The 23,895-nt window shown below is 45.5% G+C and overlaps 2 protein-coding genes across 5 annotated transcripts in view; both read right to left on the bottom strand.

The window, feature by feature from the left end:
- Positions 1 to 348: 348 nt before the first annotated feature.
- LOC104671468 (TPT1-like protein) lies at positions 349 to 16,846 on the bottom strand. The gene is made up of 2 exons (XM_010374969.2): positions 16,736 to 16,846; positions 349 to 1,702 (listed from the first exon to the last, which is right to left on the bottom strand). Exon 2 carries the CDS (start codon positions 1,692 to 1,694, stop codon positions 1,287 to 1,289), a length of 408 nt encoding a protein of 135 aa, XP_010373271.2. The 5' UTR covers positions 1,695 to 1,702; positions 16,736 to 16,846; the 3' UTR covers positions 349 to 1,286.
- Positions 10,780 to 23,895, bottom strand: part of NHSL2 (NHS like 2) — a 70,988-nt gene continuing 57,872 nt past the window's right edge. For 3 of the 4 annotated variants that reach the window (XM_030933931.1, XM_030933932.1, XM_030933930.1), the window contains 3 exons: positions 20,510 to 22,840; positions 18,912 to 19,044; positions 10,780 to 18,030 (listed from right to left, as the gene is read on the bottom strand). In XM_030933931.1, coding sequence (XP_030789791.1) covers positions 17,709 to 18,030; positions 18,912 to 19,044; positions 20,510 to 22,840 — 2,786 coding nt within the window. In that variant the 3' untranslated portion in view covers positions 10,780 to 17,708. Of the gene's footprint in view, positions 18,031 to 18,911; positions 19,045 to 19,915; positions 22,841 to 23,895 lie in introns of those variants that run through there. The other variant, XM_030933929.1, reaches the window with a different exon arrangement.

Genomic DNA, 23,895 nt, shown 5'->3' with positions numbered 1-23,895 from the left:
TTTATTGGATGTTGGGATTTCTTCTTTTGTGATGAGCTCATATAAGTCTCAACAAAGTTGAACAGTGTAATGAAGTAATCAGATGGGAAAGTTAGAAAGATATGAGGTTGTGGGGATTGAAGTTAAGATTTCAGTGGTACAGCAGTTCTGGGCCATTGCAAGATCCACTCGAGGCCCTGAGAGTGGGTGACTGGAGCAGAAAGGGAGGCCAACAGAGGTGAGTAGGCTGAAGAAACAAGAAGCATGGGATGTGGGATAGATCTTCCACATGAATGTTGAAGTGATTTGGATTTGGGCAAGACTAGGGGGTGGGCAAAAGGATATAATGAAGGGAAGTGCCTGAGAGGTACAGCGGTCATGGTAGGAAGGTGCAGTGGGGAGCAAAGAAGGGGCCCGCTCCACCTCCAGATGCAGAAGTATTTGGAGGAGGGAAAGAATCTCTGAGGAAAGGCCAACAGGAGAAGTAGGGTCCTCCAGAGACAGCTAGGTCTCAGTTAAGGAAGGTGTTTAGGGGAGCTTTCTATTTCTGTTGTTGGGGTATTTAGCAATCCCTGTGCTATGGTTTGGATGTGGTTTATTTGTCTCCATCAAAACTCATGTTGAAATTTGATCTCCAAATGTTGGAAGGTGGGTCCTAGTGGGAGGTGTCTGGGTCATGGGGGTGGATCCTTCATGAAAGGCTTGGTGCCAGTCTTGCAGGAGTGAGTGAATTCTCCATCTCACAAGACTGGATTAGTTCTCTCAGGAATGGATCAGTTCCTGCGACAGTGGGTTGTTATAAAGCCGGGATGCCACTCAGGTTTTGCCCTCTTTGCACGTGTCCACTTTCTCTTTGACCTTTTCCACTATGTTGTGACACAGCACAAAAGCCCTTGCCAGAAATCAGGGCCATGCCCTTGAACTTCTCAGCCTACAGAACCACAAGATAAAGAAATCTATTGTCTTTCTAAATTACCCAATCTCAGGTTTTTTTTTTTGTTTTTTGTTTTTTTTTAGTTTAAATGCATTTTATTTTTAGACAACCTACATGACATGTTTTTCTTAAAAACAATGCCTCCACTCCAAATAAATCAGTCAAAATAAGAGCTCAAGATGACATCAGTCCCATTTGTCTTAAGTCCTCGTGTTGTGTGAATGACAAACAGAAGCCAGTTATGATGACAGGTGATAGATCCAAAGTAATTGCCAAATTTGTTAACATTTTTCCATTTCTAAGCCATCCTTAAAGAAAATCATATATTGGGTCACACCATCCTCATGGTAGTCCGCAAAGCAACCATCTGGATTCATGTTTTCTCGTAGTTGTTGAAATTAGCAAGGATGTGCTTGATTTGTTCTGCAGCCCCTGTCATAAAAGGTTTTACTCTTTTTGGTCTTTGTTCTTCCAGTTTGCCTTTGATTGATTTCATGTAATCTTTGATGCACTTATTGTAGGCTTCTTTTGTGAAGCTTGTTTCTTGCAGGTGATGATTCATGACAATATCAACACCAGTGATTACTGTGCTTTCGGTACCTTTGCCCCCAGGGCCTTCAGTGGAGGCATTTCCACCAATGAGCAAGTCAAAAATGTAACCTTCTGTCCTACTGACTATCTTCCCCTCCACCTCCAGGCACAGCCCGTCTGTGATCTCCCAGATCTTGTAGCTGTCAGAGAACATCTCATCGTGGTTGATGAGGTCCCAGTAGATAATCATGATGGCGGCTGAAGGGAGACAATGGCGGCACTAGGTTAGCAAGAGCCCAGAGCTCGGAGCCAGCTCAGTGCAGCCGAAGTGGTGCTGGTGGGAGAGGGGGAGTGGACGGAAAAACTCAAGTATTCTTTTATAGCAACACAAAACAGACTAAGACAGAAAATTGATACTGAGAAGTAAAGTGTTAGTGATAAGAAATGCCTGAAAATGTGGAAGCAGCTTTGGAAATGGGTAATGGGCAGAGGTTGGAAGAATTTGGAAGAGCAGGCTAGAAAAAAACAAGATTCTGGTGAGGGCTTATTAGACAAGACCACTATGGAAGGTCTGGAACCCTTCAGAGATTGGTTAAATGGTCCCAACCAGAATGCTGATGGAAATATGGACAGTAAAGGCCATTCTGGTGAGGTTCCAGATGGAAATGAGGAACAACGTATTGGAAACTGGAGTAAAGGCCATCCTTGTCTTAAATTGACAAAGAACTTGGATGAACTACATCTATGCCCAAAGGCTCCGTGGAAGGCTTACTACAGAATTGAACTGGCAGGGGCAGGAGATCCCTGCTCCACCTAAGATGGAATTTAATAGAATACCTGGTGGAAGAAATTTCTAAGCAGCAAAATGTTCAGGCTGCTGCATGGTTACTTCCAACTGCTTATGGTGAATTTCTGGAGAAAAGGGAAACATAGCAGAAAAATTTGGAAAATGCATAGCCTGGCCAAATGGCATAGAAGAAAAGAGCATTTTCAGGAGAGGAAACCAAAAGGAGCCAGGTGCTAAAGTCAAGACAATGGGGAAAAAGACCCTGAAGCCATTTCAGAAATCTTCAAGGCTGCTTTTTGCATCATATGCCTGGAGGCCTAGGAGGACAGAATGGTTTCTAGGGTAAGGCCTGAGCACTGCTGCCCCTGCTCCACCTCAGGACGCTGCTCCTCAGATCCCTGCTACATTGTTTCTGAGTCTGGCTGAAGCTCAGTGGCCCCAGGTACTGCTTGGGCCATCACTTCAGAGAGTGCAACCCATAAGCTTTGGTGGCTTCCATGTGGTGTTAAGTCTGTGAGAGCCCAGAATGCAAGAGCCATGGAGACTTGGCAGCTTCCACCTAGATTTCAGAGGATGTATTGGAAAGCCTGGGTGCCCAAGCAAAAGCCTGCTGCAGGGGCAGAACCTCCACAGAAAGTGCTCATGAGGCAATGCCTAGTGGACCTATGGGAGTAGGGCTGCCATGGGGACCCCAGAATTATAGACCCACTGGCAGTGTGCAACCTCAGCCTGGAAAAGCCACAGGCATTCAACTCCAATCTGTGAGAGCAGCCACATGGGTAGTATTCAGCAAAGCCATGGGGCAGGGCTGCTTGAGGCCTTGGGAGCCCACTCCTTGCACCAGTGTACATCGGAAGTGGTACATGGAGTAAAAGATTAGTTTGGAGCTTTAAGATTTAATATCTGCCGTGCTGGATTTTGAACTTGTATGGGCCTGTTACCCCCCTTTTTGGGTCCGATTTCTCTCTTTTGGAATGGGTGTGTTTGCCCAATGCTTGTACAACCATTGTATCTTGGAGGTAAATAACTTGATTTTTTTGTTGTTGTTGAGATGGAGTCTTGCTCTGTTGCCCAGGCTGGAGTGCAGTGGTGCAATCTCGGCTCACTGCAAGCTCTGCCTCCTGGGTTCACACCATTCTGCTGCCTCAGCCTCCTGAGTATCTGGGACTACAAGCGCCCACCACCATGCCAGGCTAATTTTGTTTTGTATTTTTAGTAGAGACAGGGTTTCACCATGTTAGCCAGGATGGTCTCGATCTCCTGGCCTCGTGATCCGTCTGCCTCGGCCTCCCTAAATGCTGGGATTACAGGCGTGAGCCACCGTGCCTGGCCAATAACTTGATTTTTTGTTTTACAGACTTATAGCTGTTAGGAACTTGCCTTGAGTCTCAGATGAGACTGGACTTTTATGTTGGTGCTGGAACAAGCTAAGACTTTTGGGGCTATTGGGATAGAATGATTGTAGGTTGTAGGTGAGAAGGACACTAGTTTTGGGGAGCCCAGTGTTGAAATATTATGATTTAGATGTAGTTTGTTTGTCTGCACCAAAACTCATGTTGAAATTTGATCCCCAAATGTTGGGAGGTGGGGCTAGTGGGAGGTATTTGGAGTCATGGGAGCAGCTCCATCATGAATGGCTTGGTGCTGATCTGGTGGTAGTAAGTTCTCACTCTGGTGAGACTGGATGAGTTCTCTCAGGAATGAATCCGTTCTTGTGACAGTGTGTTGTTATAAAGCCGGGATGCCCCTCAGGTTTTCTCTTCTTTGCACATATCCACTTCCCCTTGGACCTTCTTCACCATGTTGTGACACAGCACAAAAGCCCTTGCTAGAAGCCAAGGCCATTTCCTTGAATTTCTCAGCCTGCAGAACCGTGAGCTAAAGAAACCTCCTTTCTTTATAAATTACCCAGTCTCATATATTCTATCAACACAAAATGGACTAAGACACCTTGGAATTGGGGTTCCAGGAAGGCACAGTTGAAAACGGTGGGAGGAAGAGGAGCAGGGAAGATTAGGTAGCAGAGTCGAGTATGAATTAAGTGCTGACCAGAGGAGTTCATAGCCAGGGTAGTGACCCTTAGATAACAGGAACATGAGGTCCATTGGTCCTGGTTCCCAGGGATGCTGTATGAATTGGTCTCAGCAGTGGCTCCACTGGATGGTAAACTCCATAAGGGCAGGCATTGTGTCTCCCTCAGTCACTATTCTACCCTCAGATCCTAATGCGCCACCCAGCATGTTGTAGGAGCTCATTAGACATTTGTTGAATGGAAGCATAAAACAAATGGATGGAGGAGCACACAATGCCTGGCCCATTGTAGGTGCCTGATAGATGGTAGCGACATTTTATTCATGGTATTTTATGATGGATTGATTTAGCCATTTGCATATGTGACACGACATGTCCTTGGAGAGAGTTTATTAATGGGCACTAATGAAGCTTATGAAACACTGAAGTCTATTTAAAGTCTACTAGCACGTGTCCTAAGATGGTGACATTGAAGAAAGTTATAAACCTAATAAAATGAAGTGTAATTGGTCTTAAGTAAGGAGTGGGTGAGGGAATCGGGATGGGCGTGGTGGCTTACGCCTGTAATCTTAGCACGTTGGGAGGCTGAGGCAGGAGGATCACTTGGGCCGAGGAGTTTGAGACCAGCCTGTGCAATATAGCGAGACTGTCTCTACAAAACAATTTAAAAATTAGCCAGGTGTAGTGGTGCATGCCTATGGTCCCACCTATTCAGGAAGCTGAAGAGAGAGGATTGCTTGAGCCCAGAAGTTCGAGGTTGCAGTGAGCCGTGATTGTGCCACCACATTCCAGTTTGGGTAACAGAGCAAGACCCTGTCTCAAAAAAAGAAAGGTGGGGGTGGAATCAGAATAAGGATTTGTAAGTGTTTGGCCTGCACTATTCATGGGAGAAAGACATCTGTGATGGACACAGAACTGTGTCACCGAGATCCCCCTTCAAGGAAGGATTTACTGCCAGCTGCTAAAAGTGCTGTCAGCCAAGAGCCTTCTTCAGCCATCAGTTCCTTCAGGGATTGCCTCAGCTTGAGACAGACATCTCACCCAAGGTCAAGCCCTTCATGGCGTGGCCCAGAGCCAATGACTTATTGAAGCGGGGATATGAAGGCCTGCCCTTTGGCCCAATGTAGGACAACGGACAGGTCATGTGAATGCCAGAGCCAGCCACTGAGTGAGCAGAAGCTTTGCGACACCTGCATTGCTGCTCTTTTCTCTTTTCTCCTCCTATTTTTTTTTTTTTTTTTTTTTTTGAGATGGAGTCTTGCTGAGTCACCCAGGCTGGAGTACAGTAGTACAATCTTGGTTTACTGCAACCTCTGCCTCCCGGGTTCAGTTCTCATACTTCAGCCTCTCGAGTAGCTGGGACTACAGGTGCACACCACCACATCTGGGTACTTTTTGTATTTTTAGTAGAGATGGGGTTTCGCCATGTTGTCCAGGCTGGTCTTGAACTCCTGACCTCAGGTGATCCGCCTGCCTCGGCCTCCCAAAGTGCTGGGATTACAGGCGTGAGCCACCTTGCCCAGCTGCCTCCTGTCTAATCTGTTTCCTTCCTTTCTCTTCCGCAGGTGTTGATCCCTAGGGCATTCCCTAGTAAACATCCTACACAGTAAACTCCATCTAAGAGTGTGCTTCCTGGGGACTTCAACCCGTGATGACAACTTAATGTAAGGGTCAAAAACTCATATGCCTTCGGGGACCTGACAGATACTATAAGGGAATGAAGCTGGTTGGGTTTGACGAAACAGGGAGTGGTGGGAGGTAAATTGGAGAGACTGTGCTCCATTTAAATTTTTTTTTTTTTTTTTTTTTTGAGACAGAGTCTTGCTCTGTTGCCCAGGCTGGAGTGCTGTGGCGCGATCTCAGCTCACTGCAACCTCTGCCTCCCGGGTTCAAGCAATTCTCCTCTCTCAGCCTCCCAAGTAGCTGGGACTACAGGTGCCTGCCACCACGCCCGGCTAATTTTTGTATTTTTAGTAGAGAGGGGGTTTCTTCTTGTTGGTCAGGCTGGTCTCGAACTCCTGACCTCAGGTGATCCAACTGCCTTGGCCTCCCAAAGTGCTGGGATTACAGGCGTGAGCCACCGTGCCCAGCCCCCTAAATTTTTAAAAATTGACAAACAGCACTGTGTACTCTAGACAATGTAGGTGAATTCAATTCAGCCTGCAGCCCTCCTGTTTATGACCTTTGTTTGAGAGGTATATTCTCTCTTCTGTTAATTAACATACCAGGACCTGTCTTGTGAGTTTGGTTAGTGTGAGTAAACCCTTAAAAGCTTCATCAGCGTATGGTGGTGTGGTACTGCTGTGGTTTGAATGTGTCCTTCAAAATTTGTGTGTTGGTCATCGGTGGTGGGGGGGGGGGGCATGATGAACTGGTGGCTTTATAGGAGGAAGAGAGACCTAGGATGCCATGCTCTTGCTCTCTTGCCATGTGATGTCCCACACTCTGTTATGACTCAGTAAGAAGGCCCTCTCCAGATGCCAGAAACATGTCCTTGGACTTTTCAGCCTCCAGAACTGTAAGAAATAAGTGAATTTCTTTTCTTTATTAATTACTCAGTCTATGGTATTCTGTTATAGCAACAGAAAATGAACTAAGACAGGTACAAAGGAGTTCTGAACCTGCTGGAGTGAACACCAGACCCTGAACTGCAGGGTTCTGCCAAGGGACTGCTTGCCATGAGGCCCACCTCGAGCTAGCTTCCTTTTCTGACCTTTATCTCCAACATAAACACACACTATTGTCTGAGGGTGGCCTTGGCCCCTCTCCCTTCTCTTGTCGGTTTTCTGGCTATTTCCAGTTCTGGTCTATTTTTTGGAAGAGCAGCCTGGTGGTGTCAGGGGCCTGGGGAGACAGGGATGCTGGCTATAAGAGCCTCAGCCTTAGAGGCCTGGGACAGTTGGGAATAGATGACAAAGTTCCTTTCTTCTTTTGATGAGATTTGACTCTCAAATATGGCTGTCACCATCTGCATGGTGGGACCATACCCTTCTTGAGGGATCTGGACCACATTTGGTCTGGGATTTTTTGCTCCCAGCCCAGACTCACTCTAGTCTGCCTTGCCGGGTGACTTTATTGAGCTAGAGAAGAGAGAGGGAGTTTTTGCCCTGGGGATAGTTGCTAAGGCTGCCTCCTCCCCTCAGGGGCCTGGTGATGGCTGCCCACTCCCCCTTGTTGACTCCAGGAACTGCTGGACTCGAATCCCAGAAATGAAGTCCCAGAACATGGGTTACCTGCCTTTAGGCCCATGGCTCAGTGGGCCAGGTTTCTGCAAGACATTCTGTGCCACATAGCTGTTTTGAGCTCTCAGGTTCGTGAGCATCAGATCCAATGTGTGTGGGCCCCATACTCGTGTGGATGGTTAAACATGCTCACAAACTGGGCGGAGTGTCTGAATAAAGGTATCATTGCTACAATGAAAACCAGAGGGTGAAACAGAAAATGATTTTAACAGAAGAAGTTTATTTTAAGAAGACACAAACAGCTCTAGCTATATAAAGAATACAGTTCAATTGCTGGTAGCAAGCCAGTAAGGAATGCCTTTTTTTTTTTTCTTTTTTTTTTTTTTAGAGAAAGACAAGAAAAACCCTTTGTAATGTCACTCCACAGAGGGCTCCCTTCCATTTTGTGCTGGAATCCTAAAAAGACTGGGATCATGATCTCTCCTACTTTCTGCTGCTTCTTGAAATGTTAGGGACATGTTCTCAGCTCTAGGAGGTGTGTCTTATCTGTACCTTCCAGTTTAGGGTATTGGTCTGTGAATTCTTATCTCCCTTATTTTTCTAAGTGCATTGTTGGCACTCAGTAAGTATTAAATGGTAAGGGCTAACTTAACAAAAGTCCACCTCCTGACTGCATACTAGGACTGGCCAATGCTGATTCCTCAGTTTGCTTTTGGCAAGTGTAGTATTTTTGCTGCTTTTGGATCCAAGGCACAAGCCTGGTTTCCCTTCCTAATTCTGGAAATCCTAAACAGAAGGCATAAAGGAACTGTTTCATGGATGCTTTTAAATAAGGAAATCCTGAAAATCATTTGCATCACTGATTTTTTAAAATTTAGATTTCAGTAAGTGGGTAGATCCCTGGGCTCAAATGACAGAAATCAAACTAAAGATTCTAAGAAGCAATTTGCTGCGCTAGGAAAAGCTGCAGCCTGAGAGCTAGGTCTGAATGACTGAGTCCACATCAAATTAGAGTGCTAGCCCTCTGTATGTCGGCCTGTTTTGAATTGCCAGTGGAAAGAAGGTTTCAAGAGGCAAGAAAGGGCAAATGCTTCAGGAGCCCCCACCATCCCCTTCTTGACCAGTCTCATCAGATCTGGACCTAAGCCAGAGAACCGATGAGGGTGCTGGACAGTGTGTGTGTGTGTGTGTGCATGTGCACATGTATGGTGTGATCTGTGAATTTATTAGCCCTCACAGTCCAGGTTGAGAAACCAAACTCACACAGACACATACATGTCATCCATTCTATAATCACAACGTTTATATGAGAAAATGTGAAAATGTGAATCTGAGCTTCAGACTCCCAAGAAGCATGAGAGGTGGAGATGGGAATAGGATGGAGAGAGACGTGAAGAAGCTTTAGAACAGAATCCATTTAGAGGTTCAAAACACAGGAGGAGGTGGTGTGCTGAATGTCTCGTGGCTGTGTTGTTGCATGGGCAATCCCAAGGAGCCCATCCCAGGGGCCAAGGGTCCAGAAGGCAGGGAAAAACTGTGGGCACAGAATATCTTCTGCACCTCATTGGTTTTCTCACTAGGGCTGAGTGCTCTGTCCAGAACAGGTCAAAACTGCATTAGGAAATGGATACATGGATATTCCAGGTTTAAAAACCAGCCTTTGGAACCTGGTGATTTCCCTAGGAAATCGTAAGCTGAACTGGAATCCTACGGCCTGGGCTGCCAGACTTTCCAACGATAGCCCTAAACTCATGATACTAGTATAAGGCAGGACAGGGTGGACCAGGATGGGGGTCCCCAACCACATATTTGGGGGAGAAGCATGGAACAAAATAAGTAAGAGAACTCAGAAATTCTCTCCTTCCAGTTTACCCTAAACCCAGGGAAGCAGAGGCACATTGGGTAACAAGGATAGGTCTGGGGAAAAAAATGAGGGTTTCTACACTGAGGTAGTCAGTAATGAGAGAGAGAGAGAGAGAGAGAGAGGAGAGAGAGAGCTCATAAAGGACACTCGATTGAAGAGTAATGGTTGGCATATGCAGCCCCCCTCCAACTGCCCCTGTGCAGTCAGACTGGTCTGACAATGCAGTAGATGGGAAGGCAATAAACCACATCAGCTACTGCACAACTCAGTTATCACATGGGGCAGTTCACAGAAATGCTTGTCCCAGAAGACAGTCTGGATCAGGGGTCAGTCTAAGGCTTTGCATAGCCCATGAGCTAAGAAAGGTTTACATTGGCAGGGCGCGGTAGGTCACGCCTGTAATCCCAGCACTTTGGGAGGCTGAGGCAGGTGGATCACAAGGTTAGGAGATTGAGAACATCCTGGCCAACACGGTGAAACTCCGTCTCTACTAAAAATACAAAAAAAAAAAAAAAAAAAATTAGCTGGGCATGGTGGCACGCGCCTGTAGTCCCAGCTACCCGGGAAGCTGAGGCAGGAGAATCACCTGGACCCGGGAGGCAGAGGTTGTAATGAGCCAAGATTGCACCATTGCCCTCCAGGCTGGCTGAGCGAGACTCCATCTCAAAAAAAAAAAAAAAAAAAAAGTGGTTTACATTATCCAAAGGTTGCAAAATGTACGAATGAACAAACAGCAACAACAAAGAAGAACGTGCTACAGAGAACACATGTAGCCCACAAAGCCTAAAATAGTCACTGTCTTAACCTTTACAGAATTTGTCAATCTCCTATCTAGATGATGGGGCAAATCTCAGCAATCTCTGGTGAGAAGCCTCTGAGCATCCTCGAAAAGAGAAACCAGAGAAGGTCCAGGAGAAACAAGGGAATAATGGAAAATAAATGGAAATGCCAATCAATTTGACTAGTGTGGTTCTAAAAGATGAACAGCTCGCAATTCCACAGAATAGTAAGGTATGCATGTACTAAAGAAGGAGGCCCCAACTAAAGAGACAGCAACACTAAGGAACATTAGGCAAAGAATGTTCTGGAAAAGAGACTGCATGGGGAGCTTTGTACTGATTAGGGAATTCTGTTATTGTTTGATAAGATGGAGCTGGAATTTGAGCCCAGGGATTGCTAGAATATCAAGCCAGGTGAAATTTCTAGAACACAACTAAATATCTCATGAGCATTTAATAGTCTGAAAATTTCTCATAAAGATTAAGAAGGGAAGGCTACGGTGGCTCACGCCTGTAATCCCAGCACTTTGGGAGGCCGAGACGGGCGGATCACGAGGTCAGGAGATCGAGACAGTGAAACTCCTTCTCTACTAAAAATACAAAAAAATTATCCGGGCGTAGTGGCGGGCACCTGTAGTCCCAGCTGCTCAGGAGGCTGAGGCAGGACAATGGCGTGAACCCGGGAGGCAGAGCTTGCAGTGAGCCGAGATCGCGCCACTGCACTCCAGCCTGGGTGACTGAGCAAGACTCCGTCTCAAAAAAAAAGAAAAAAAAAAAAAAAAAAAGAAGGGAAGGCTAAAGTAGATTCTGGGAAAGCTAATATTGGTTGGGTTGTACCCTACTTTTAAATAAATACCAAATACAAAAGTTTGCACTAAAAAAAGTAGAGACACTACGGGAAAATGACAAGAGGAATCTCAGTTTTTCAAAAAGAAGTCACCAGAAGGTTCCCTTATATAGGAAGTTTACCTATGAAAAAATGATTCTTGATATATAAAAAATTCATTTTTCACACAACTTTTAGGGAAAACATCCATTGTACTAAGTAGGGTACACATATCGAATTTGGAGGGAAACTAATGTTTCTAACCTGAAAATCCAATTTGTCTTTGGATTAATGAATTAAAGAACTCTTGAATACTTTCCCTTAAAGCACATATATTAGTTCATTGTAATACCTGGGAAATTCATGTGTCATAAAAGTAGAAGCCAGCTGTGGGTCTTCTATAAATTGTAGTGCTTTAAATGAAACCACACTAGACCCAAGGTCAGGAGACCTGGAATTGAGGCTGGGCCCCACCGCTGACTCACTGTGTGACCTTGTATATAAGTTATTTGACCTTTCTGGGCCTCAGCTTCCTCATGAGTGAAATGAGAGAGGTTGGTCCCTTTCAGCTCTAACATTCCAAGACTGCAGATAAATATAGAAATAAGATAAATACAACAATCTAGAAATAAGAAGTATTCCCCAAAGTAAGCTTTGGAGTCAGTAGAAAAAAGTAGCAATGAAATATAATAAAAAGAATAAAATTTTAACCACTAGCCGGGGTAAATATATCTCATTTAAAAATGAATGAAAAGGTTTGTAATTGACAATTCATCAGAAGACCTCAGAACACACATATATTGATATTTCTTCGCCATGATACACATGGGGGAAGGAATGAATTTGAGGTGACTTGTACAATGAGCACAATGCTGCGTTTGCATGCATAACATTTTATAAAATTGGATGTTAGAAAAAGCTCAAGACCACCTAAGGAATAAATGTCTATAAAGCTTGGCATTACAAAGAGGCTGAGAGGGGTTAACTAGTTGTTCCAGTTCAGATTTTGTTTTGGAGTTCGTTGCTATCAAATTCCACTATTTAGGCAAAAATCTTAAAATCAAATCTACTTCTGCCAGAGCCTTACTGGAGAACAGCCACCATGGTGAAGACAGGTATTTAAGAGCTGGTAATACCAAACAAACCTAACACCTTTCCCTTTTTTTTCCATTTGTGAGTTTAAAAAATCTTTTTTTTTTTAAACCCAAAGCAGGCCAGATGTGCTGGCTAAGTCAAATCAAAGATTTTGTAAGTTGAGCAATTTGTTGATCCAATATGATAAGTTATCTTTTATTCTTTTTTGAGCATATGCACCGGAGTCCCATAAAACATGAGACTTCTCAATCTGATAATTTCTTAAAACCAAACAAACATATGCCTGACCAAAATAACAATATACACCTCTTGGCCAGAGACTGGTCATTATGATGAGAGCCAAAATCATGGTAAAGGTTGGAATCAGTTGGAGAGTGGTGGCTATAGTGATTCAGGGGCTTGAAGGAGTAACATCACTGGAATGTGCACACACACACACACACACTCTCTCTCTCTCTCTCTCTCTCTCTCTCTCTCTCTCTCTCCAGGGATGCTGCTGCTGCTGCTCCTGGAACTGCACTTTGAGAACCATTGGCCTAGATTTTGGGCTTTACTGAACAAAAGTATAATGCCCGTTTCACATTGCTCATTACTCATGCAAATGTCTTCTTGCTAATCTTATTAAAAACGCCCCAAATGTGTGTCTATAACTATTTACTATGTATTCCTCTGTAAATCTGTTTCAAAGTATTCTAAAACTTTGCTTATTTCATATTATGTTTATATCATTATACTTTTTGCTGCATTTTGACAAAGGCACTTCCTTATACCTCTTTCCCACTCTCTTGTCCTTTTAAATCCCTAATATCCTTGTCACTTGTAGCTGAAATACATGCAAAGGCTTTGAGGGGATTGGGGGCTCTGGTATAGATATAGTCTCATTTTCACACCAAGCTGGACTGATAGCCCATAACAGAGATGAAGCAGGGAAAGCAGAAGCTTGTAAAGGTAAGCTTATTGGAGGTAAAGTTGTACCTCCAATAAGATTAATAATCACCACCAATACTGGACAACTGACATTGACAGGACATGGATTGGACAGTTTCACCTTTCACAAACAGGACATATTTTCACAGACTCTTTAAATCCTTGTGTTCTTTACTCAAATGGTAAGTAGTATTAATTCCATTTATGTAAAAATGTCAATGTACAATATGAATGATCTAGACCTTCTCAGTGGCTTTTAGTAGCCATTTCTGAGAGTCCCTTGGTAGTAACCATATTGAATAGCATTGGGTATCAGGACAATTTAATTGACCATCCGCTAGTAACTCAAATGATTCCAGGCAATTAAGATATTTTCTATATTCTGGAGTTAGGCATCAGGGAATTTGGCCTTTCCATGGTGAAAAATACACTTCTACAACTAGTTGATGCCTAACATTCTGCAAGTAGAACTTCATTCCTTTGGCTTAAGGCTTTTCCCTTGTTAAAATGCAACTGACCCTCAAAAGAGGTAGCATTAAGCCTTATAATCTCAAAGTAAATGAATGTATCCCTTTCCTGAGAGCATGTTTTTCTTAGAGAGGAGGAGAAGGAAGTAGGAGGCACTGAGGAGAGTTGGTGCTGGGAAGCGAGGTTTGGGAGAATGGAGCAGAAAGAGGAGAGGGAGGATCCTGGTGACAGACCTCCAACTCAGTCACTCTTTTGTTGAAGGGCTGGCCCTGGGAGCATCCCTGCTGAAATGGGTGTTAAATTGCCACCTGGAGCATATTACTTAGAAATCAACTATGTTTTCCGATATTAACACTACTAAAGATTCTTTAATGTATAGGCACACAAAGACTTACAGCAATGGAAAAATAGGTAGCAATAAAATATTTGGTGCAACAAGAGACAGGGAGTTAACCCCCCACCCCAAATCAGAAGGACTATACTTGTTCATAGGAAGAAGATAAACTGATATTACTTTAAAGAGTGCAAATCACAGGGCTGGGACGAGGGTAAGGCACTTGCATGGCCCTGAGAGTGGGCACCTCTTTGAATTTTGCGCCCTAGGCGCCTCGCTCACCTCACCCTAGTCCTGGCCCTAGCAAATCATATTAAAGCGAAAGCTCACCATTGTGTCACAGACTTGATAATGAAAGGCAGAACAAGTGAGGAACAGAGCACTGAGCGTGAACTCATCTTTTTCCTGACTTGTTCATTGATGAGGAAGAGGGCAGGTGCATGGACAGATCTGCTTAGACTGACAGGTACAGAGAGACTGCAATCGGGTCTGTGTTGTCCAGATAGTTACACTGGATGTCAGGTGCAATGCTCGTTAGGAGAACCTGGTAGGATCTCCTCTGTCTGCACATTCAAGGTAATTTATCCAGATCAACTGGTCAGTTTGTGTTCATTAAGCTAAAATTTTTTATTTTGCTTCCTGTTGTCTCGCTTCCTTTATGGGTGAGTTGTTGTGCTAGGGATGCAGTTCATGGGATTTGGGACTGAGGGATAAGTTGGGGCCGGTGCGGGAGGCCCAGTCAGGAGCTGAGGCAGGCCAAGTAGTGCAGGATAAGGAGAGGAGATAAGCAAAGCTTGCTATTGTACTATTAATAACTATCCTCAAAAACATGTACTGACTACCCACCAAATGCAAAGCATCCTTGGTTAACAATTAACCTCCTCCCCTGGGGATGGTGACTAGATCAAAGTCAGGCTAGCAGAGCCATCTGTTGCTACTGATTGGAATGGGGAGGAAAAAAGAGGATAGGGACAACTTGAAATGGAAGCTGACCTCCTAGGGCCAACTTCATTTCACTCAAATCTCTTCTCTATTCCACCTTCAAAAATCATTATCATTATTATTTGTACTAGTAATCGAAGTAGTGCTGGGTTCTCTGTAAGCCTTTCTGAGAGGGGCTTTCAGCCTCTCTTCTCCAGTCTCAGCAGAGCAAGTGCAGAAGGCAACAAACATTGTGGTAAATGCCTGGGTGGGAGAGAGAGTGGTGTTATGATAATCAAAGGTAGGAGAGAGGTTGAGTGTTAGGAGTGGGGAAGATGCTTGGTGTTCTGTTAATTAGTTATTAGTAGAAGTTTTACAGTTTGGTTGTTTATTTGGGACTATGTTTACCTGTTGCAAAATATTAAACGAGGCCAGGCGCGGTGGCTTACCCCTTTAATCCCAGCACTTTGGGAGGCCAAGGCAAGAGGATCGCTTGAGCCCAGGAGTTCAAGACCAGCATGGGCAACATAGCAAGACTCCCATCTTTACAAAAAATTAATTTGAAAAATTAAATGAATACTTCCAGTCTTAAATGTCCTCTCTGACCATATGATTTCTGCCCCAAATCCTCTTGTGCTAATGGGAACACCACTGGGTGGGCCACAGTGATGATCTAGAAGATATCCTAAGAATTCCAGGCATATAGAGTATTGTAGAGGAAAGCAAGACTAAAGGTAATTGACAAGCATAAAGGTGTCTGAGCATTCAGCTTCAGAATCTTTTGGGAAAACCTCCAGAGGTAGCAAGGTGAGGGGAGAGGCAAAACCCATTAGAAATAGTAAACAAGAAACTTCCAGGAAAGTCAACAGAAGTAACAAGGCCTATACTATGTGAGTCCCATACTCAGCTTTAACGTTCAACCAGTCATAATGGTTCCCAAGGAGAAGACCCTGGTGTCCTTTCACTTTTGCTAAGCAAAAGCACAAACGCTCCTTCAGTTACTACAGAGGAAAATGTTTGTTTTTTGGAATTCTAAGTCTGGAGCAGACAAAGGTGGCATTCATATATAAACTGAGGCCAGGGATGAATTGATTTTATTTCAGGCAAAATCCCTGAAATTTCGAATTTGGTTAAGACCTTCACACCAAGTAGTTCTAGTACTTTCAAAAGCAACTGGGCCTTGCTGTTTATTATTTTAAGTGTCAAAGTGCTGGTTGCAAGGGAGTTGGTGGGCCTGGCCTGTTTCCAGAAGTCTCAGATTCAGAACTATAACAACAAAGGGCCTAGGCCTAGGGCTTCTCTTGTGAGAGGCCCAAGTTTTCTCAGTACTTAGTGTGGTTTTTCAGCTGCTCTGTCCATCTGGAGTGTGGGCAGTTGAGCTAAGAGGTGGCTTCTCATTGGGCAATACAACCTATCAAAGTTGAGAACTGCTTGTCTCTGGAACTCTTATTGCATCCTCCAGGAGGTTGACCATTGAATCTATTGGGTGGGGAGTGAAGTAGGAAGGGGCTGGGGAACTGTCTTTGTGAAGCAGGCTACAATTTCATTTGACTGTTCTTTTTGCCTCTTGAAGACAGTAGACAATTAACTTTCCATCATTGGTCAGCAGGTTTTCTTTGCTCAATGCTTTGTCTTCCTCCCAAACCTCCCAGAAATCAGGCATACAAAAATCAAATGAATCACTGCTCTTGCTCTGCTTAGAAAATTGAGCTGACAAGAATAGTTAGTGCCTATAAGCTTCGTGGGGGGTGGGGGCAGGGAGGGGTCGCAATGATTATTCTGAAGCTCTTTCAGTATGCTATTTACCCAGGTTCTTATGCTCTCCCCCAGCAAGGTTAATTGAAAGCTGGTCAAACACAGAACCTAAATGGCAAAAAGTAGCCCTTTTGTGTGTATGTGTGTGGTGTGTGTGCATTATGGGCCATAGCAACTGGCAAGACTGCCTTTTAGATTTTGGATAGATCCTTTTAGTTTATATGTTCTTGGTTTTTGGAACAGAGTCGGACTTCCTTTAAACAAAACCAAACCACCACAAACCATGACCTGAATTGACTGGTGGGGGGCAAGATGCACTTACTTTCTATTCTCCTTGAGCCTTTGATGACGCTGTTCCTTCAGTTAATTACTTCCTGTAATGAATGTTATATACAAATGAAATGAGAGTTCTTAGAATGCAGCATGAGCTGGGCACAGATCCTGGCTATCGCTGTTGACAGACACATGGAGGATCTCAAGGTGCACTTGTGAGTTACCTCGGCTAGATCTGAGTGAACAAATGGCTGTCTTGTTTGTTGGTCAAACTTGGTTCATTCGAAGCAACCCAGTCCTGGTCTTTTCTAGCTAATGGGAGTTGCGAGGGGGGTGGGGGATGTCTATATGTTTATTGAAACTTATCACCCTGATCTCCGGTAGACAATCAAACTGAAAAAGGCATTAAGTTTCAGGATGGAGTCACAGTCATATTCTGCACCACAAAAGCCATCCAATCAACCCCATGCCGAAATAAGTGCACCCTGCAAACCTCTCACAAGTGCAGGGGAAAGCTAAACTGTGGTTGAGGAGGCATCAGAGTCTTTCTATGTTTGCACACAGGGCCATCAGAGCCTCCCTAGGAAAGTGAATAATGAGCAATGGCATCCTATGCCCCCCAGGTTTGGCAGCCTCCAATCTGCTCTCACACTGCACTCCTCAGTGACAGGAGCCAGGGATGGAGCAGCCGGGTTATTGAATTGAAAAAGTGGCACATGTGCCCTGGCATCTGAAAATTTCTTCTTAGTTAGTGCACACCACTGGGGGAAAATAAGAAGAAACTCGGTAGTCAGTCATGACAAGCTTATAAGTATGAAAACATAAAAATGTCTGAAGATGATTAAGTGCCAGATGATTTTAGCTCTAGATGAAGTAGCCTCTCTCCTGCTGTCCAGAATGTGAGTTAATGTAAAGGAAATGTAGGCTCTGTTGTTATTCCCATGGTTCTGTTTAAAGACCCTTTCTCTTCCCTCTTCTCTACTCAAGTTTAGTAAGTAAATCCTGCTTGTTGAGCCCAGGGCTTAGGTACTGGGGTTATCGGTGGTTTCATAGTCTTTTGAAAATTGTGCAATAATTCTCCGAGCCAGTGGGTTAGTGGTCTTCAGCAGTTCAGCTGCTGAGGGACGAGACCTTGGAGTTGCCTTACTTCCCTTCTTCTGTAGCAAGGCCTTGAAATCGTCATTTCTGCCAGCATCTAGGTTGGCACTGCTGCCTGACCCTGTGGTGGCGGTAGACTCACTGATTGGAGACTCAGCTGTGTTCTTTATTGGTGAGTGGGAACTTGTTCTGCCACCCACAAAGGCCTCACCAGGTTCCTTCCAGCCGAGCAGCTTCCTTTTGGACCTAGATAAGAGAAAGTTTGGTTTGAGTGAGTTCATGCAGCAGACATTTACCAGTGCTTCACAGGCCCCCATGCCTGTGACACAATCCAGGCGGCAGCCCTTTAAGCACCCGTATTGATCTGCTTTCTCTCTCTCTCACCTCAGAGACCCTTGTTGGGCCCTCCCGTCCCCACATTCCTTTCAATGCCCCCAGCTGGAGTCACTTGTCCTGTGCCTGTAGCCTCAGTCCTGCCCAGGTTCTGGGACCAAGGACGAATTTCAGGAGTCAAGGCTAGTAGCTCAGTGACTCTGAATCAGGACAGCCTGGGGACTGAGCCTGTTCTAGACTGGTGGTCTAGCTCCAATAATAAGACTCTTCCCAGTTTTCTTGTCACTGAAACCCTGCCTTGTAATCCTGTCCAATAACTGGTCCCCATCTTGTTCCTCTTTGCCTAAGTTCCTGTTTTGATATGCTGCCTGGTGCCCCACTTCACCTCTTGATGGGATTTTTTTGGTACAAGGAATTCTGTGAAGGGTTAAATGTCTCTGACTATAGACAGAGCTAAGAGAGAGCAGATGAAGCCACAATAGGCCAAGTGGTTGCTAAGAGACGAGGGGCCTCTCACTCGGCACCTGGTCCTCCTCTCCTCTCCCTTCCTCCACTTTACCCAATGATGTCAGTGAATTTGAGATTCAAGGCCCTGGACTGCGCTCACATATGTGGGTATCTGAACTTAGCCTCCAGGTGCAATTCTAATGGCTGCTTAGAGGTAGCAGTTTTTTCTTACTTTTAATTTTTTTCTTTTTCTTTTACAATTAGGATTTCAATGTGGAATAGCAGTTTTTCTTTAAGTACAAAAAGGGAAGGCAATTGCAATTAGAATTAAGGAAACTGGTGCAAACCTGTGTATCACAGTAAATAAATCTTCAGTTGTGCGTGAAGCCACAAACACGTCATCATCATCCTCCACAATCCATTCGGCTGTTTTATCACTGATTAAACTTTTTTCTTCGGTGCCTGGTTCCACAGAACTCCCTAGACATAAAAAACCAAAAGGAATGAGTTTGACCACAATAGATAGGACAAAGTACATTCTCATATGTTATTTCATTTGATGGTCAAAGCAACTCTGTGACGGCAGCAGGGTGGAGATTTTTAATATCTCCATTTTGCAGAGGAGGAACATGTGAAGTTCAGAAGCTTAATGATTTGCCCAAGGTGAAGTGAGTGGTGAAGATCAGCATGGGTCCCTATTCTCTCATGCCTTTGTCATTATAACGGGTGGCCCGAGCATTCTCTTGTTTTAAACACTGTATATAATTTCTCTAAATGAAGGAGCTGGGAATGATCTAAAGTACTGACTCCCACCCAGTGGGTTAGAGTGGAACCTACTTGAATCTCAGAGGGGAGACTGTGGAGTCTGAGGAAGCGTTTTCTACAACTACCTGGGGCTTTGATTTATTTGCTTGGCTTAGTCATGATTGACTCATACTGAAAGTAAAAATCCGCATATAGAAGGCCATGAGATTTCAATTTTTGGTGTTAAGGGTTCAGAGAAGAATGAGAAACATGGATGAACACTGACAACATTAAGCTAAGTGGAATAAGCCAGTCACAAAAAGACAAATACTGTATGATTCCACTTATATGAGGTGTCTAGAGTCAAATTCATAGAACCAGAAAGTAGAATGGTGGTTGGAGGGAGGAATCTGGGGGGAGGGAGAAAGAGGAGTTGTTGTTTACTGGGTACAGAGTTTCAGTTTTGCAAGATGAAAGGAGTTCGGGAGATTGGTTGCTTAACAATGTGAATGTGCTTAACACGAATGAACTGCATACTTAAAAATGGTCAAGATGGTAAATGTTATGGGTATTTTACCACAATTAAAACAAAGAGAGACAGAAAAAGAAAGGATGAGAAACATTACGTATTACATTTTATGGTTCCAGGAAGAGCCAAAGAAGTCAAACCACCCAAGAAAATGAGCTCCCTTTCCTCCAGAAGGCACAAAGAGAGGCTGCTGGTGGCAACATATTCCATTGTTTCAGATGGCTCCAAGCCTGCCATGGCACATGAACTCAGTCTGGTGGGGTATTGAGTCTCATGTAGGGAATTAAACTCAGTGCAGCCAGTGAAAAGTACTGTACAGTGAGGTGGAGGAGTAGTTCCCATGATAGGATGCACGCTTGGCTAGGGACGTGGGATGCTGAAGTCCTAGGGTGCTAGAACCTAGTTTGATTTCATTATCTCAGCACTAGGGATTTAGAGGGGAGAGTGGCCTAAACTGGGCCTTGGAGATCTGCCTCGGGCTAATCTTGATCTCAAGGGCAGTAAGGCCAGCCCGTGGTTCCTATTTAGAGTAACCCAAACCCTCAAGCGGTGCCCGCACTGACTTGGGATCAGGATAATTATTCTGGGGCATCTGCTTCCATCTCTGGCACTTCATTCTCACCCTCATCTCTCCTGTGACTGAAGGAAAAAGCCAACAGACAGTTTACTAACCCAGAGGGCTTGCCTCCCTTTCACTGTCAGCCTGAGGAGTTGAAGTCACCCTTTGACCAAGTGATTGCAGGTCATCGCTGGTGGGGGGACACTTGGCGTCTTCCTCCAGGGTGATGATGGGGCTGAGAGGCAGCCTTGGTTCTGCCACATAGGCCTCCATTTGAGCTATGGGAGAAGTGAGAGGCAGGTACAGCATGCTGGGTTTTTTTGGTACGGGAGGTGGAATCTTGCCTTTCTTTTTCTCAGCTTCTTCCTGGCTCTGGAGGCTAATTCTTTCAGGCAGGGCCCTCATCTTGGGGCCCTCGTCCTCCACACTTCCCTGGGGAGGCTGCTGTGTTCCTGAGAAGAAAGCACCAGAGGAACTGGCAAAAGGCGTGAAAACAAGAGATGAGGGTGCTGTTGACTCCCCTGGGCTTCTGCCATCTGGGAAGCTGGAGGACTTTGGTTTCCGCACTACCGTGTAGCTGTCTTGAGGGAGTGGTCTCACATGTTGAATTGAGCTCCTGGGGGGCATAGCCAAGGTTGGTGAAGTTAGCGCATACTCCTCGGGAACAGATGGTGGCTTGTGGACCAAGCTTGGAGGCCTCCGGGCCACCGGAGGCTTCTCAGCTACGGGAGGTTTTGTCTTTCTCTCTGGCAAGGTGAAGACTTCTTCTGCTCTGGATTCCTCGGCACAGTCAGGGCTCTCAATGTCATCTTCCGGCTCAGACTTGCTGACCGACCTCAGGCGAACAGAACGTAGGTCGGACTGAGTAACCATAGGCATGATTGGCTGGTTGGGATTAGTTTTTTGGGCCAGCTTGACACCAAAATTTGTCTCTGAGTGGTGCCGACTCACCTTGGTTTTGCTTCGGATGGAGATACTCATCCCAGACAGATCCAGGTTGGGTGAAGAGGTCAGTGGTAGGTCAAATGATAGCCGTGACTTGGGAAATTTCTCCATTGGTGACGTCGGGGGTAGTGATGACTTCCTCTCAGGTACCACTGGACGTACCCGGACACTGCTGCTTGGAGGGGGTAAGTGGCCCGGGGTCAGGGACATGGAAACAGTAGGTGTTGGTGTCTCCGACTGGCTGGAGTAGCCACTGGAGGGTGACATCAGTCCAGGGGGCCTTCCCGGGGAGGATATCTCCCTGGCCTCCACTTCAATGGAGAGTTGGGAAGGTGTAGTGGCTCTGGAGGTGGAAGGCGAGGCAAGAGACTCTGAGCTGCCCTGAACTTGGGTGCACTCAATGACTGTGGTGCCAGTGGCAGTGCTGGAGCTGGACAGGGATTGGTAGGTGTCACCAGACTTCCAGTCAGTAAGATACCAGTGGTGGGAGAATTGTGTACCTTCTGGATCTTTGTGGTTTGGAACAGCTGGGTGACCCTGAGCATCTGGGTGGGACGAGTGATGTCCTTGGTGTTCCAAGGAGAGGCAAAGGCTCTTGGGCCTCTGGTCCTTGGGTAGTGCTGACCCACCTTCAGGCAAGAGGCCTGGCTCATCTTTGACCAGTGAGACACTGCGTGTGGGTGGGGAAGGCTTTTTTTTGGCCTTCCTAAGTGAGATACTCTTGGACCTCTGCCTTCTGTGCTGGGCCTCTTGCTGGGCACTAAGGGAGGCGATGTTGTCAGCACTGTTACTGCCCTCAGAGCTTGTACTGGCAAAAGGCAGGGCACAGGCCTCATTGGCCTTCTGCTCCTCATCATAGTCCACATCTGTGGTGCCTGAGTCTGTGGGCACAGACAGTGACCGCTCCCGGAATCTGCTGGCCCCGCCGGGGCCTGTCTCCAGCCTCGTGGTCCCACTGGTCAGAAGGCCAATCTTGGAGGGTCTTTCGGGCATGTGCCTTCGCTGAATAAGGTGCTCAGGGTAGCCAGCTGACCCACTGCATCCTGCTGGGTTATCACGAGCAACAAGGAGGGTAGCAGCCTCCTTAGGAACCAGAGGTGGGACTTTGTTTAGAGAGACCCAAGAATTCCCACAGGAAGGATTTTTCCCATTTTCATTGACTTGATTGCTCTGGCTGGTGGCACTTGGAGTCATGTAGGTAAAAGCATCTCCCTTCCAGGAAGTGGAGAAGGTTGATTCTGTAGGTCCATTGCAAGAACTGGGGACACTGTACACCATTCCCATGCTCTCCATGCCAGGAGGGTTTGGGCCACTCCGCGCCTGGTGAGGTTCGTCCGGCTCACTGGAAGGAGTTCTCAGTACTGGCGAGGTGAGACTTGGGAACCGAGCATCCTGACCAACTGCAACTCTTCCATGAACCCCTTCCGGAATTGAGTGACTGGGCCTGATGTCAGAGGTGGTAGAGTGGGTCACAATGCCTGCTGGGCTGTTGCTGTGACCTGGAGGAAATAAACACAGGACATGAGTGCTACAGCAAGGGATCTCCCACCAGCTGTTTTGAGACAGGAGCACCAACTTTTTTGCCAAGAAGCATTTGCCAACAGCTTGGTCAGAATTCCTTGGTTCTTCCCTTCCATGGATGAGGATGCTGGGGAAATTGGGTCCTTGCCCGTCACCCCACAGTGAGTCACATGGTGCCCTTGAATGGTCCAGATGGCTGCCAAATACTTTCCAGCTTTGATTATTCCTCTTAGAGCTGAAGTGTCATGTGGGATTACCTTGCATTTTCCCCATACTTTCACCCCAGGCTCATGAAACCATCACAGACCTCAGCATTCATCCATCCGGAGATGAGAGTAGAGGCTTCCGAACTAAGGACAGCATGGTGTGACATTTGGCTCCAGCAGTGACTCTGGAGTATGCCCAAACTGCAAAGCTAAGAGTCTGGTTGCATTGTTCGCATCAGTCACTTTTAAGCTTTGCAACATAAGAGGCTGAGGATAACCTACAGATGTGAGGAAAACGTTTGGATGTTCCAAATCCCCAAACGTTTTCTCATACACACAAACAATTAATAGTGTCATGTCATTATTATTATTATAACTACTACTGCTATGAGAATTTGTAATAACAGCCACCATTTGTTGGACACTGACTATGTACCAGGAACATGGTAGGCAAGTTACATACAATAACGCTAGTCTTCATGCTAATTCCACCGGGTCGGTATCATTATCCCCAGTTTATAGATGAAGAAGCTGAGGCTCAGAGAGGTTATGTAACTTGGCCAAGGTCTCCCGGTCAGTAAGCGGAAAGACCAGGGCTCTTACCCTCTGCTATCTCCCTGGTCTGTGCTCCTGGCCAGCATTCGCTTAATGGTAGTAATGGTTCTGTTAAGATGATGGTAAGGATCCCTCTCTCCTCATCTATTTGCCTAAATTTGGCATATCTGGTTACATTACATTTATAATGGGAAACAATAATGTAATGGATTCATTAGCCCAGGAGACCTATTCTCCATATTCAGTTGACGCCCTTGACACGAGGCCCTTAG

The sequence above is a fragment of the Rhinopithecus roxellana genome, chromosome 7, assembly GCF_007565055.1.
Source record: "Rhinopithecus roxellana isolate Shanxi Qingling chromosome 7, ASM756505v1, whole genome shotgun sequence".
Taxonomy (NCBI): Eukaryota; Metazoa; Chordata; class Mammalia; order Primates; family Cercopithecidae; genus Rhinopithecus; species Rhinopithecus roxellana.
Note: the sequence above shows the minus strand (reverse complement) of the source record. Positions and strands in the feature narration are given on the sequence as shown.

Coding starts and splice junctions, on each gene's coding strand:
- LOC104671468 (XM_010374969.2), bottom strand. CDS start 1,694: ATGATTATCTACTGGGACCTCATCAACCACGATGAGATGTTCTCTGAC.